The sequence below is a fragment of the Akebia trifoliata genome, chromosome 3, assembly GCF_017979445.1.
Source record: "Akebia trifoliata isolate Shusen 1 chromosome 3, ASM1797944v1, whole genome shotgun sequence".
NCBI lineage: Eukaryota > Viridiplantae > Streptophyta > Magnoliopsida > Ranunculales > Lardizabalaceae > Akebia > Akebia trifoliata.
The window spans coordinates 2,586,644-2,601,502 of record NC_141377.1 but is presented as its reverse complement, the minus strand read 5'-3'; the positions used below and the strand labels follow the sequence as shown (position 1 = coordinate 2,601,502).

The 14,859-nt window shown below is 34.7% G+C and overlaps 2 protein-coding genes across 2 annotated transcripts; both read left to right on the top strand.

Moving 5' to 3' along the window:
• The first annotated feature begins 3,424 nt into the window (after positions 1-3,424).
• On the top strand, positions 3,425-12,844 carry LOC147405506 (tetratricopeptide repeat (TPR)-containing protein). The gene is made up of 11 exons (XM_086433263.1): positions 3,425-3,744; positions 5,803-6,022; positions 7,099-7,191; positions 7,290-7,391; positions 7,510-7,677; positions 8,151-8,239; positions 9,377-9,498; positions 9,642-9,826; positions 10,680-10,964; positions 11,648-11,795; positions 12,340-12,844. The coding sequence occupies exons 1-11, from the start codon at positions 3,530-3,532 to the stop codon at positions 12,711-12,713; spliced, it is 2,001 nt and encodes a 666-aa protein (XP_086289389.1). The 5' UTR covers positions 3,425-3,529; the 3' UTR covers positions 12,714-12,844.
• Positions 12,845-13,629: 785 nt separating this feature from the next.
• Positions 13,630-14,599, top strand: LOC147405505 (photosystem II reaction center proteins PsbY, chloroplastic-like). Its single transcript, XM_086433264.1, has one exon. The coding sequence runs from the start codon at positions 13,774-13,776 to the stop codon at positions 14,380-14,382; it is 609 nt and encodes a 202-aa protein (XP_086289390.1). The 5' UTR covers positions 13,630-13,773; the 3' UTR covers positions 14,383-14,599.
• Positions 14,600-14,859: the final 260 nt, after the last annotated feature.

Below are 14,859 nucleotides of genomic sequence, written 5' to 3'. Positions count from 1 at the left end.
TAGATAGAGAGAACGAGAAATGTGAAAAACGGGGAAACAGCTCAAGAAAAGCCCCTCCGGAATTTACTAAATATTCGAGATACCCTTGCATTTTCAAACTGGAGACAAATCCCTTGACTGTGGTCTTATATGACAGACTGATGGAATTACCTCCATTATCAACCTTTGGATTCCTTGGCGAATGGATAACCTCTTCTTCTCTACCCATTTTTTTTTATTAATTACTTGATTTTTTTAACTATTTAATCTCCTAAATTAATGAGAAGTAAATAAATAAAGTTTTTGCTAAATAAAACAATGATTGAAAAATTATGGGTTTTTGAATATAAATTAAATTAAAAATTGTCAAATAAATTAATAAAATAATGTTTCTTATAAATTGAAGATGATGATTTTTTTAATATAAAATCAAATATTGTTTATAAGATGGGTCGCTTGAAATTTATATAAGATACTCGTCATTGAATTACCCTCATTTTTAATATGTTGTCAAAATCCTTAATTTTTCTCACAAATCACATCTTTTATACACAAATTTACTTCTATAATATTCTACGAGTGTAATTTAGTCCGGTTCAAACAAAAGAATCGAATCAAACCAATGGTTTTCGATTAGTTTGAATCGTTTTGGAACAAGTTTCAATTCATTGATTATCTGTTTGTATTTAGTATTGTTTACAAGTTATGAGATAGATTAACGAATTATTACACGAAAGATTTCTAATTGATTATTTATTTATCTATTTTTTGTTAAAATATATATTGTTTGGGAGCAGGTTTATGGGATATTAGCAATCCAAGGATCAAACCGACCATAGTCAGTTTGGTTGGATTCGATTCTAGGTCCATTCATTTTGGTTCATATTTAGTGCAATCGACCTAGGTCAATTTGATTTCAATTTGGCCTCAATCCAAAGAAGTTGCACCCATACAATACACTTATAGCAATAGTGTTTGGATTTCCAGTCAGGATTAGGATTAAGGGTACCAACCTATTCCGACATTGAATAGAATCAAGTTGGGTATGGACCTTATCCTTGAAATTTTACCTAAAAAAACTTAAAAACCCGGCCTAAGCCAACCCAATCCAAATATAACTCACAACTAATCATCTTCAACTCTCAATTTTACGTCTTTGAAACGAATCATTTGGCTTAACCCCTATTTGCATATTTAAAAAAAAAAAATCAATTGCAACATTATAAGAGTAACTCCAACACAATCGAATTCAGACTAGACATCCCCACCCAATTGTTGTTTTGCAGAGCTAGATCCGTGAGAAGTATCTCCAAATGCACTCTATGTCAGAAGAGGCGTTTTGAATTTTTTTTTAAGAGAAAGGAAAAGGAAAAAAGTGAGATTCTCTCTCTCTCTCTACTTGTTAACGGTAAAAAAAATTAGAGTAATACTGGGTTGACACAAGCCATACACTGTGATTCTCACAGTTCTGACGTGGTACAGTATCCACATCACCCACTTAATGAGTCAACTGCCATGTCATTTTTTATTAATAAAAAAAATCAAAAGAAAAACCTAACGTCTTCTCCTCTTCTGTCAGTATTACTTCATTAATATATGTTGATATTTTCTTCAAAGAGACTAAGACTGAAACTTAAACAAAATTGCAGAAAAAGCCATTAAAGTAATTAAAATCTATTGTTTCTTTTGATTAAAAGTTAAAACCCATCTCTCTCTCTCAGTTGCAACAAATTTCTATATAATTGAAATAAAATCTGTAAATTTGTTCTATTTTTGAGGGGTTTTATGTAAGTAGTTAGCCCTTTAAGAATAGATTTTCTACAACTCTTTGAAATCTTCTCCGAATATATCTCACGAGCTAGTTTCAGACTCTTATAAATTTTTAAGTCAGACCGATTTAGGGCAACTATAGATAATAGTTGCAATTTCTAAGTGAATTTCAACGACTGGACTTAATATTGTTAGAAATTCGAATTTTTTAAGATTCACACTTCTGGTTTCCACATAAATTCAATTCCTTGTTCACTAAACAAACTCCTAGATTAATGGGTTTTCTTTTAATTTGCTTTTCTTTCTTTTCTTTTGCAGTATTCCTCTCCACCCCCACCTTTTCCCCTGTTTTGAGACTCTCCATAAAAACAAAAAACAAAAAAAAGTTGGGCTTTAGATTATATTTAGGTTCTCTTTTTAAAAATTGAATCTTTTTTAAAGAAAAAAAAAACCCCATATTTGTCCCACCTTATCTTTCCATGAGAAGCCATATGATTGGGCTTTCATGCAAAATTTGTTTTGATCTTTTATTGGATTTTCCTTAAAGTGTATAAAAAAGTAAGATAGGATGATTATATCCATTAAAAATCAATTTTTTTAGCTAATCTCCTCTCTTGGTATGCTTTTTATGTTTTCTCTCATCTTCATTTTATTTTTTTCCTTTTCTAATACAAGGTTGGTTTTAATTTTATTGAATTTTGACTGAATATGGTTGGAGACACATTTCCAAATCTTGACAATGGTACTCAAGTAGACAACAAGATCTTACAAACACTCCAAAAAAACTTTGGTCAAGTCCAAAACATCTTGGATCAAAATAGATTGTTAATCAATGAAATTCATCAGAATCATGAATCGAAGATACCCAATAACCTCAGCCAAAATGTGGGTCTAATTAGAGAGCTTAACAGCAACATTAGGAAGGTGGTTGATCTTTACGGCCACCTTTCGTGCTGTTTCACTAAATCCATGGAATCGTCATCTGAGGTGGTTTTTTAATAATTTTAACGACTTCTTCTGCAATTTTGTTTAAGTTTCAGTCTTATTCTCTTGGAAGAAAACATCAACATATATTAATGGAGTAATGCTGGGAGAAGAGGAGACGACGTTAGGTTTTCTTAAAAAATATCGTAACAGCTGACTCATTAAGTGAGTGACGTGGATACTGTGCCACGTCAGAACTGTGAGAATCACAGTGTATGGCCTGTGTCACCCCAGCATTACTCAAAAAATTATGGCACTTGAAAGTAATTTTATTGTAGATGAATTTATGAAAAAGTCATTTTAAACTAATGTGATTGAAGTGCAAACCCCTTAAATAAATAAAATATCTCTTCATAATAAATACCTAGTAAATAGGATTCTTTACCTCGGACTTGCTCTAAGATTCTATTTGATCCCACAGTTAGATTGGCTCATAAACAAAATTACGTTAATATTTTAATAGGAAAATACTAAAATTTAGGATTATTTATATACTGCCACGTCAGCATAGTGTTGAGGGCAGTGTCAAAGGAAGTCACGTTAGAACGACTTATTTGAATAATAGTAACCTGACTAAAAAAAACCCAATCATACTGAACTGAGGTGGAATGTCCGTATAAGTTTTTGTTGTGTATCTCGAGGAAAGTTGAGTATGTTTGGGTATATTTGAGTCCAGTTGTGCTTAAGGTACGTGCCGTGCGCATGACACACCCTGCGTATTTCAGCTGATAACCTGATAGTCATCGCAGACAACCCAAAGTCCAAGTTGTCCCGTTGTTCTCGCTTGAAAGAAAAAATGGCCGAGTCACAGTATACCCTAGCGCAGGTTAGCAACCAACAACATGTCCCGATTAAGCTTGAATCGGGCGTTGTTGAAAACTCCATTGACGAGAGCTCGAAGAACAAGAAGAAGAAGAGCTCGTCGAAGGTCGTAATCGCAGACCTCAATGTTGATCCTCCCGAAAGTGATGGAGAAGATTGTGTTTTACTCTCTCCTCCTGATTCCGCCAGGTTTTTTTTCCCCCAAATCACTCTCTCTCTCTCTCTCACGTAATTTAGGGTTCTTGTTTTGTTGTTTTTGATGATTCTCAACTTTACATGCAAGAAATTATACATTTTAAGTTCAACAAACAGAAAAAAATTCAATTTTGATTCAGTAATCAAATGGAGTATACTTGGAATTTAGATTCACTTTCAGTACCTGACAAACACTCCAATTTGTAATTCTAGGGTTATACTTTGATTGGTTATTGATTTCGTAATCCCTGTTGGTTGTGCTTTTAATAAAGCTCTTAAATGATGTAAATTTCCTTCTTTTTGTTTGTTAATTTGATATATTTTTAAGCAGGATCGCTAATTATAAAGTGTTAGGTGCTGTTTGTTAAACTGGAAAAAATAAGTGCTGAATAGCATTAAGCGCTGAAACCAATAAGCGCTGAATTTAAGTGCTGAAAAAAATAAGTGCTGAATAGCATTAAGCGCTGAATTTAAGTGCTGAAAAAGTTGTTTGTTTAGATGCTGAATCATGTTTGTTACACATTGCTGAAACTGGTAAAATGTCTTTGTTACCCTTACAATCATATTATACATTGTTTGCATGTTTCAAATGTTTATTTATTATCAAACACAATAAAATATATTATTTCTTATAAAATTAAAATACAATTTATTTTTAAATAATAAATAATACTCAAATCTTCAATTTATAAATAATAATTTCTATTTATAAAAACCCACAATTTTCAAATTAAAAATAATAATGTCATACAAGTCACCAAAATTTGAAATCAACTTTAAAATAACTTAATTTTGGATGAATAATTTTCGATGGAAATGAAGGATGTGTAATTATAAAAGCACCCTATGAATTAAGAAGGGCAACCCACACTATAGCCATTTTTTGTTTTGTTTTATATGGGTTAAAGTTTTTGGAATGAGCAAATTTTTAGTGAGGATGGTCTATATGGTCTAGAGATCATCCTCACCAAAAATCAGTTTATTTTGAAACTTCTAATTCGTCAAAAATAGTTTTCAAAAAAAAAAAAAGGGACAATTTACGGTTCTTGAACTTGTTTTGATAGGGTTAGAAGTTTCAAGATGTGCTGATTTTTTATGAGGATGATCTCCTCATTGTAGAGATCATCCTCACCAAAAATCAACTCATTCCAAAACTTTTAACTCATATAAGACAAAATAATTTAGTTATGGTGTGGATTTATTAATTTGTGGGGTGTTTATATACTTATCCATGGGATATAAGAGGTAATATCCTTTTAAGAATAAGGGCATATTTGACCATGCTCAAAAAAACAAAGGGCGTACTTGTCCGTATTGAAAAAAACGAAGTGCTTACCGCTTCAGCACTTTTTTTCAACATCAAAATAGTGCTGAATTTTTTTCACTTATTTTCAGCAATAAGCGCTGAAAATATAGAGTAAACAAACGTGCTATTTTGACAAAAGTGCTGAATTTAATTTTTTTTCAGCAATAAGCGCTGAAAAATAGCGCAAACAAACACCGCCTTAGTCGAGAGAAAAGTACTTAAGCGTGTAAAAATGCATTTATATATATATATATATATATATTTGTAATTCTAGGGTTCTACTTTGATTGGGTACTTATTCCGTAATCCAACGTTTGTTGTGCTTTTAATAAGGCTCTTAAATGATGTAAATTCCCTTCTTCTTGTTTGTTAATTTGATATATTTTTAAGCAGGATCACTAATTATAAAGTGTTAGTTGAGAGAAAAGTAATTAAGCATGTAAAGATCAGATATATATATATATATATATATATATATAATATGAATCGTTATGAATGGACGCGGTCTTGGTACGTGGTTGGTACACGGCTGATGTGGCACAGAATCGTAGATTGATTTCATCAGGATACACAGGAAAAAGTTGTGCGGTTCTGTGCCCTTGACACATCAGCCACGTACCCAACCGCGTACCAAGACCATGTGCATTCATCATTATTCTGTAATCCCTGTTTGTTGTGCTTTTAATTAAGCTCTTAAATGATGTAAATTTTCTTTTTTTGTTTGTTAATTTGATTTATTTAAGCAGGATCACTAATTATGAGAGTGCTAGTAGAGAGAAAAGTACTTTAGCGTGTAAAGATGTTGATATTACAGAAGTAGAGAGTAAAAAGCTAAACAAGTTGTCGAAATGTCGTTCACGAATTAAGGGAGAATATCCGCTTGAATGTGGACCTGATGCAGATGGGGATCAACAGTGCCAAGGGGTTCCCTCATCTCGCGAGGAGAAAGTCAGCAGCCTTAAAACTGTAAGTTCTTTCTTTGCTCGATGGCCTGAATACTAGTCTTTTTAGGCCTTAGTTTTATGGTTCTCGATATGGTAGGCATTTCCCCGTTGTGGCAGTTTGGGGTCCAAAGGTCCCTTCTAAAATTTCTTTCTTTATTTGGTTTGCCACTTTGGGGTAAGATTCTTATGATGGATTAGATTATTGCGAGGAGTTTCAATGCTCTGAACTTCTATTACCTTTGTAAAGAGGACAGGGAGTTGGGTGGATCTTATTCTTATGTATTGTAAGGTTTGCAGCGAAATATGGTTCCATTTTATATCACTATTTGGTATTGTTGCATATTTTCTCCAATCATCGTGGTTCTTGTTTGAGTCTTAAATGTCGTTGGGCTTTTCTTTCTCTATTTTGAAAAGGATTTTGTAGAGCTTAACCTTTCACAGATTATTAGGATACCTTGAAAGTGAGGAATCATTGTGTCTTTGAAGGCAAGGAGCAGTCAGTGTAGCATATTCTCATTTTAATTATGGAATTCCTGTTATTTTAGTGTAAAGTTTTTAAGAATTTTAAAGGAGTATTTTTTGAAGACTTTATGGGTAGATGTGATTGAGATTGGAATTGGGTTTGTTGTATTACTTCCAAGTAGTGTGGCCGGTCATTACGGTGTTCCTCTTGTAGTTGTATATTGGTTTGGTCATCTTGATCCCTTTCAAAGGAAATATATTTTTTACTTATCAAAAAATGAATAATGTGGAAGGCATTTCTACACATAGTTTACATATGGATACCCATTGGGAGATCAAAAACCATTGCATCGCTTGGCTTTTCTATGACTATTGGATATTTCCTAGACCACCCAGAAGAAAGGGATAGATTCATGGTTAGGGAAATTCATAGGATTGAACCCATACAAATGAGATGTTCTCATTTTATTACTCATACTTCCTCTCATTATCATTTTATTTTTCTGCTTTATCTTATTATCATTATTATATACATTTTGGAGGTGGGATCTATGCACCCAAAAATTGTGGGAATGCTTGGTGCTTGACTTTTCACTAGTAAATAGGTGATGTAACTGACTTGGTGTGCTCTCGTAGGGTTTGGTACATGTTGCAAGGAAGATGCCCAAGAATGCCCATGCTCATTTTATACTTGGCCTAATGTATCAGAGGTTGGGTCAACCACAGAAGGTAGTAATTAAATTAATCCATTACATGACTGTTTATTTTAGAGATTATTATGTTGAATTTATTCAGTTCTATTCATCTCTCATGGAAATTATTTCCAGGCAGTAATGGCATATGAGAAGGCAGAGGAGATCTTACTCCGGAGTGAGGAAGAAATTGACAGGCCTGAGCTGCTTTCTTCAGTTCAGATTCACCATGCACAGGTAAATTAGTTTTTATACCGTAGTAAGTATGCAGAGTTCCTTTGCTGTCTTTTTATTTTTATGCTTTTTATTTAAACATAATTTGTGGAGGGGTCATTTCTACTCATCAACTGTGTAGTGCCTTCTGCTAGGAAGTACAGGGGATAATACTTCAGATAAAGAACTTTCTCCTGAAGAACTTGAGGAAATTCTTTCTAAATTGAAGGAGTCTGTACAAGCAGATATTAGACAAGCGGCCGTTTGGAACACACTTGGCTTGATTCTCCTTAAAACTGGTCGTCTGGAGGTACGGAACCCCCTTCTTTTTAAATTCTGTTTTTTGCCTAATCTTACCAATTTGTTAAGAGAGGTGCTATTGGCACCCCAACTTTTACTTATTACACTCCAATTAAAAATAAAGAAAATAAGTGAATGGTTGAGAATAAGCAAAAGTTGGGGTGCCAGTAGAAACCTCTCGTTTGAGTTGCTAGATTTCTATTTTTGGGGTTTAGGATTTTATATGAGCCTAATCATAATTGTAAACAACCACTGAAATTGTTTGAAGGGGTTTATACTGTTTTGTAGTGTTGAGATAATAGTTTGAGTCAAACCTTTGTAATGTTTGAAGAGTGTGGTTTAATCTTTAATTGGGGTGTGATAAATAATTTAAGAAATTGGGGGTTATAAGTAAAAGTTGGGGTGTCAATAGCATCTCTCTTTATTAATCAGTGATAATTTTTTTAAGCTACACAGTGATGTTGCCTATTATATTTCCTCCAGAGTGCTATTTCGGTTTTATCATCCTTGTTGGCTGTTGCCTCAGACTGCTTGGATGCTCTTGCAAATCTTGGGATTGCATACCTTCAAAGGTAGAAAATTGTGCTATCATGCTTCATGTGTAGTTTATTATTAAGGAATACTTAAAGGAGATGGGAATAAATATTTTCCTGTTTTTGTATTCTATTTTGGCTGTTGGATGCATCTGAGATTAAAGGTTCTTTTTGAAGTGAAGTATTATTGCCTGCCTCTTGTATATCTTTGGTGTAGATTGCGGGGTTTGGATCACATTGTTCTATGGGTCTTGCCAAAGAGATCCATTGGGTTGAAATCTGAATTGACTGCCTGTAGCCCAGTTTTGATTTTGTGATTTTTCTTTTTTCCTGTTTTTGAGATGTGAAGAAAAGTTAATGCCAATTCTTGTATGAATATATATTATACTTATCAAAAAAAAAATCTTGTACTAATATAGTTAATAATACTGAAATATTTTGTAGCTGAAAGGGGTTTTACATAGGTAAATAAAAATTTTATTGTACAAAAGCTACTGTAGGACCTTGGAGAGACAAGTTTTATGCAGAGTCAGAGTTTACCATTTAATAAAAAACATGATTATTGGGCTCAGACCAATAGCTCAGTTGGTTTGACACATTGCAAAGCAACTTTGAGGCCGTGGGTTCAAGTCCAGCTTACCCATATAAAAAAAAGAAACATGATTATGGTAGCCCATGAAACACCATTAGAGACCTGGAGAAACAATCAGGGGTCATGATAAGATCATCAAAATATTAGAGTGCTTAGCCTGTAGTTTTAAGTTCAGCAAATTCTGCATTTGTTCTTCATTGTCAATGATGTTTATAGGTTATTCTAATGTTGTTTTTCTCTTTTGTTTGTATTATTATCTTTGCCTTTGTGCCATCTAAAATTCATTTGTATTTGTTTCATCTGTAATCATTTAAGAGAAATATGGGTATTAAAGTTCAAGTTCAGCTTACCCATAAAAAATATATTGATCAAGATCTAATATCCTTGTAATTATCTTAAAATCCATTCCCAGGTGAATTTCCAGTATTCTATTACCGCATTTTATGCATTACATCATATATAGACTGAAGAATATTTTTTTAACCTGGGATGAACTTTCCACCATTTTGGCTGTAAGGTAGTCTAATATATTAAAGAACAACTTTGCACTAATGTTTTGAACTGCTACTAAACAAATATTTCAGTGGTAATTTGGAGCTTTCAACCAAATACTTTCAAGATTTGATCCTGAAGGATCAAAACCATCCTGCGGCTTTAATCAACTATGCGACTCTTCTTTTGTGTAAATATGGTTCAGTAATTGCAGGTATGAGTTGGCGGATCTTAAATATATTTTGTATTGCAGATCTTAAATATATTTTGTATTTGATTTAGTTGAAATTCATTTCTTTTGGTATACGTTGCTTCATCCTGTTACTAAAGTGAAGTTCTTTCTTACTAAATTTTTAGGTGCTGGGGCAAATGCTGGTGGTGAAGTGGCTTGTACACAACAATTTGTGGCTGCAAATGTTGCAAAAGATTGTTTATTGGCAGCACTGAATGCAGATCCCAAAGCTGCACATATGTGGGTGAATCTTGCTAATGCATATTCTATGGTTGGTGATCATAGACATGCTGGCAAGTGCTTGGTGAAGGTACCAGTTCTTTTACTGTCATGTCATCTTTAAGGTCATTAATTTGGCAATAATTATTCCAAAGCTGCGATAGGTTATCTTACTACTAAATTCAGTTGAAGTGAGCAAAAGTATTATATATAATGTGTTTCTCTACCATATATATTCTAACTGTTAGTTCTGACACTTTAGTAATAGAGTGCTACTTTATTTCCATGCAATTAATTATACTTTCAAAATCTCCAGAAACGGGTGATTTAAACATACCCCTCCATGTTGGGGTGAATATTTTAGATATCACTCTGGAAGACCAACAGAAAATGACCTAAACACCATCATCTTCAACCTCAGCCAAAAACCAATGATTTTTCTCCCCAAAACCAGTCATCTTCAATCTATAGGGTAAATTTTTTTTATCCTTGACTTAAACTTTAAGATTCTATCTCCTTCAACATTCAAACAAAAAAAACAAGATAGGATTTTTTGAATGTAGAATATGTTGGATTTTTTGGGTAAAAAATAAAGGATTTTCTACAAGTGGTTGAAGATGATGGACTGAAGAAGAGGTTCAAAAATAAATTACCCTATAGGTTCAAGAGCTTGAAGATGACTGAATTTTTGGGGAAAAAATCAAGGGTGTTTTGTTTGAGGTTGAAGACGAGGCATTTAGGTCATTTGTCAATCTTCCAGTGTAGACTGGGGTCAAGGGATGCATGTCATCAGTTTGAAAACACAAGGGGGTACTCAAATATTCTGCAAAACATGGAGGGGTATATCTCTAAATCTCACCGCTGGAAACTTATTAGGAAGAACTTGCATTGTATTTATGGCTTGTTTATTTCATGGTTTTCAATAAACACTTATTTTTCTTCAGGCAGCAAAACTGGAGCCAAGTTGCATGTCTACTCGATATGCTGTTGCACTTCATCGAATTAAAGATGCTGAAAGATCACAAGATCTTACCGAACAACTTTCTTGGGCTGGAAATGAAATGGCTTCTATACTTAGAGAAGGAGATCCTTCAATAATTGATCATCGTATAGCGTGGACAGGGCTAGCCATGGTTCACAGGGCACAGCACGAGATTGCAGCAGCCTTTGAAACTGGACAGAGTGATTTGGCAGATATGGAAGAGCGGGCACTTTACACTTTAAAACAGGTATGCTTGAATACTTAACAATTTCTTTTTTCTGTTTTTTCATTTTTTGCATAAATTAGCCTATTATCTTTTCTTGTTAGTACTCATGTTAGTTCTTTGACATCCTTTATAGTTTCTTTTTTTCATTGACTGCTCCCAATTAGAACATGTGCCCTCCACTCGCTATTTAAATTATAATGGAATATGTTAACTTTTTTCTATTGTATCACCATCAACATCCTTGCCACTAGCATAGTCACCAAATTCGGCGATTAATTGAAAAAATTGCCGTTCACAAACTTTGTGATTAAAACAAAAGTCGACTCCCAAAGTAAAACCAACCCTCCGTCTCTTGTCCTCCCCTCTCTCTCTCTTTCTCAATTTCCCCTCTCTCTCTAGTTTCAGCTCCCTAATCCCCTCTCCTTCGAGTCCCCTTTCTCGTCAAGAAGAAAAATATAAGATATTGGGTTTGGCAATTTATTATTGTAGTTTGATATGGGATTTGACGATATAATATGAATAATTACGCCCTAATCCTAGTCCAGTTTTTGTTTTTTTTCTGAATTCTATTGCTGACTTATTCCCAAACCCCGACTTGGTGATATGGTCACTAGTCCAATCAAATGAGCAGACAGGTTTTCAAGTGCTTCATTTACTAAATGGATGATGGATCCCATATATGTGTATATTTTTATTTGAAACAGGCAATAGAGGAGAACCCAGATGACGCAATGCAGTGGCACCAGCTGGGCCTTCACAGCCTTTGTACGCTGCAATTCAAGACATCACAGAAATACCTCAAGGCTGCGGTTGCCCGCTGTAAGGAATGCATTTATGCATGGTCAAATCTTGGTACGAGCAGCACTACACAAGTCTTCATTTTTTTTTTTTCATTGGTTTAATTTAATTTATGTTTCTTCTATGGTCCTAAGCAGGGTTACTCAATTTGTTCGTATGGTACTGAACTGCGAACCGAACCAGTTCATAGTACAGTTCGCTCTGGGTTCATGGGTTCATGAAATGCAGCGAACCAAGACGAATTCCATTTTACTTCAAATTTTTTTACATCCTCCTCCTCCACATGCTCATAATCTTTGAGATATCCCCCTAAAATTTCAAATTTATAATATGCTCATTTGACCTTGTTCATTATTTATAGACTAATGAAAAATGACCAAATACCCTCATCTTCAACATAGAAATAAAATAAAAAAGTTGATTTTTTCTTCCTAAAATCTGCTATCTTCAATCTGTTTTTTACCCTACTCATCACTTCAACCTTCAAATGCCCTCATCTCTGTCTACCCCTACGAATCGGATTCATTCTCGGGTGCCACGAATCGCTAACTCGAATTCAAACTGAGCGAACGGCTAATGTCTAACTTTTTCTCTCTAGGTATCTCGCTGCAATTATCCGAGGATCCATCACAAGCTGAAGAAGTATATAAGAGGGCCTTGACATTGGCCACACCTCAGCAAGCACACGCAATATTTTCGAACCTTGGAAATCTCTATCGACAGCAAAAATGTTGTGAACGTGCAAAAGCAATGCTTGCGAAGTCACTTGAACTACAGCCTGGATATGCTCCTGCATACAACAATCTTGGTCTTGTTTTTGTTGCGGAGGGTCGGTGGGAGGATGCAAGGATCTGTTTTGGAAAGGCCCTCGAAGCAGACCCTTTGCTTGATGCCGCCAAGTCTAATATGATGAAAACAGTAGCAATGTCTAGAGTTTATGCAGCTTTATCGGCATCTCTACTCCAAGACTGAGTTGTTACTTGGTGAAGGTAGATAGGTTGGTTGATCATGTATTTGTAATGTTGTATACTTGTTAGATAGAAAATTAAGAAGCACTCCAATACAATATTTTATACTGATTCCCAAATATCGCCATTCAACTCCATCTATAGTTTCTTAGGTTGGGCTATGGTCTGTGGTCATGTTGATAGCAGTTATGGTCTATAAATGGCTAAGCCAATTATCTCTGTGGTACATATGCAGGAAGCAAGGACACGCCATCACATGAATCTCACATCTATTTGGTCTAGGTCAAAATCAACCCAACTTTATGCTTATAGCCATCCAATTGGTAAACTTATTTCCTTAAGATTGGTCCCATCTGATGGATATAATTTATCAATATTTAAAATTACATTTTGATGCAATATTATTGTCGAGAAAAATCAAAACAATCTTGATCTGAACATGCTTGAAATATTAAATGTTTTGGGATCAATGTTTTGTTTTGTTCTCGATTGAATCAAAATATTCTGCCAAAACATTTTGAAACGGCATAGAACTTCAAACCATGATCACAATAATTTGGTCTGTTTTAATCTTGGGGATCGTTTTGTTAGGATCCATCAGATTGTTTTGTTATACCATAAGGGTGTTTTATCAAAACATTTTGAAATGGTACAAAATTTCAGATCATATTTACGATCATGTGATCTTATTGATATTTAACATTTTCAAGGTGGGCTCTTGGGTTGGTTGGTTTTTTCATTTTTAGGGGGGGGGAGGAATATTCATTAGATTGGGGCATCTATTTGAGGTGGCATGTTAGTAACGTTTTCTTCTGTTAGGGAAGTGATAAGAAGGTTGTTGGGGGTGGGGGGTGTGAGGCCCATATCACACCATTCATACTCTTTGGATAAGAGAAGAATCTAAAAGATATAATCCCATTGGATGCCATTCTCTTACTTGGCCTCAAATCTACATTCCAATTTTCCATCACAAACGAACCCTTCAACCTCATCTTCTCCTTTGAATTCAAACATTGTTGAACCTCTCACAATCTCCCTAACAAGCTTACCCAACAACAACATCAATGGCAGCAACCATAGCTACAATGGCCATGCTCAATGCCAAGTGTTTGAACATCAACTCACCCAACAAACTCAACCCAACTAAGCCAACCATAAAACCCATCTCTCTTCTCTCCCTCCAAAACCTCCCTAAAGGCCTCACCTCCTCAAAATCATCAAATAATTCAAACTTATCGACTTCGATATCCGGAACCGCCATTGCTGGTATCATCTTTTCCACCTTGAGTTCTTGTGATTCGGCCTTCGCAGCACAACAAATTGCAGAGATCGCAGAAGGCGATAACCGTGGACTTGCACTTCTGTTACCCATAATTCCAGCTATACTTTGGGTCCTCTACAATATCCTTCAACCAGCACTTAACCAGCTTAACAAAATGAGAAACGAGAAAGGGATCATTGTAGGATTTGGGCTTGGTGGATTGGCAACGTCAAGCTTTATGTCTACACCTAGTGCATCAGCAAGTGAAATTGCCATGGTTGCGGATGCTTCATCGTCAAATGATAGTAGGGGACTTCTTCTGTTGTTTGTTGTTGCACCGGCTATTCTTTGGGTCCTCTACAACATTCTTCAACCAGCTTTGAATCAGATCAATAAGATGAGGTCTGAGTAATTTTGCTTTTGTGGGGTGGATGGATCCAATGTTGTTTCAACTCCCCTTGAGGATGATTTTTTTGTTTTTGTTTTTGTTTTGTATTGTTTTGTTGCTCTTTAGTGTTTTTTTTTTGTTGTTGGAAGATAATTACTCATAAGTGGGTATTTAATGGATTGTTAATCACTAGGATGTATGTATATGATAGCCCAAGGAGAATATATATATGGTTTCTCTATTTACCTTCTTTTTTTTTTTTTTTTTTTGGGGGGGGGGGGGGGTGGTTATATGGGAGTTTTCTAAAATAACAATTTTGCGTTGATTTGAAGGAAGCACATTGAGATCATGGTAATAATAATGGTCAAGACTCGGATGAATAAGAGGCCATGAACGAGATCTCCATTTTTCTTCTTCTTTCAAGTTTGCATATTTGTGAAAAAACTCATCTAGTTTAAAATGACACCGAGATGATTTGGACGAGATTTAAAACCATAGGTG

What these genes read in the sequence shown, in the direction of transcription:
- LOC147405505 (XM_086433264.1), top strand. Translation starts at nt 13,774, where the DNA reads ATGGCAGCAACCATAGCTACAATGGCCATGCTCAATGCCAAGTGTTTG.
- LOC147405506 (XM_086433263.1), top strand. Translation starts at nt 3,530, where the DNA reads ATGGCCGAGTCACAGTATACCCTAGCGCAGGTTAGCAACCAACAACAT. An exon ending in GGGATTGCATACCTTCAAAG is followed by an intron (nt 8,240 to 9,376) that starts GTAGAAAATTGT and finishes CAAATATTTCAG; the next exon opens with TGGTAATTTGGAGCTTTCAA. An exon ending in CACTTTACACTTTAAAACAG is followed by an intron (nt 10,965 to 11,647) that starts GTATGCTTGAAT and finishes TATTTGAAACAG; the next exon opens with GCAATAGAGGAGAACCCAGA.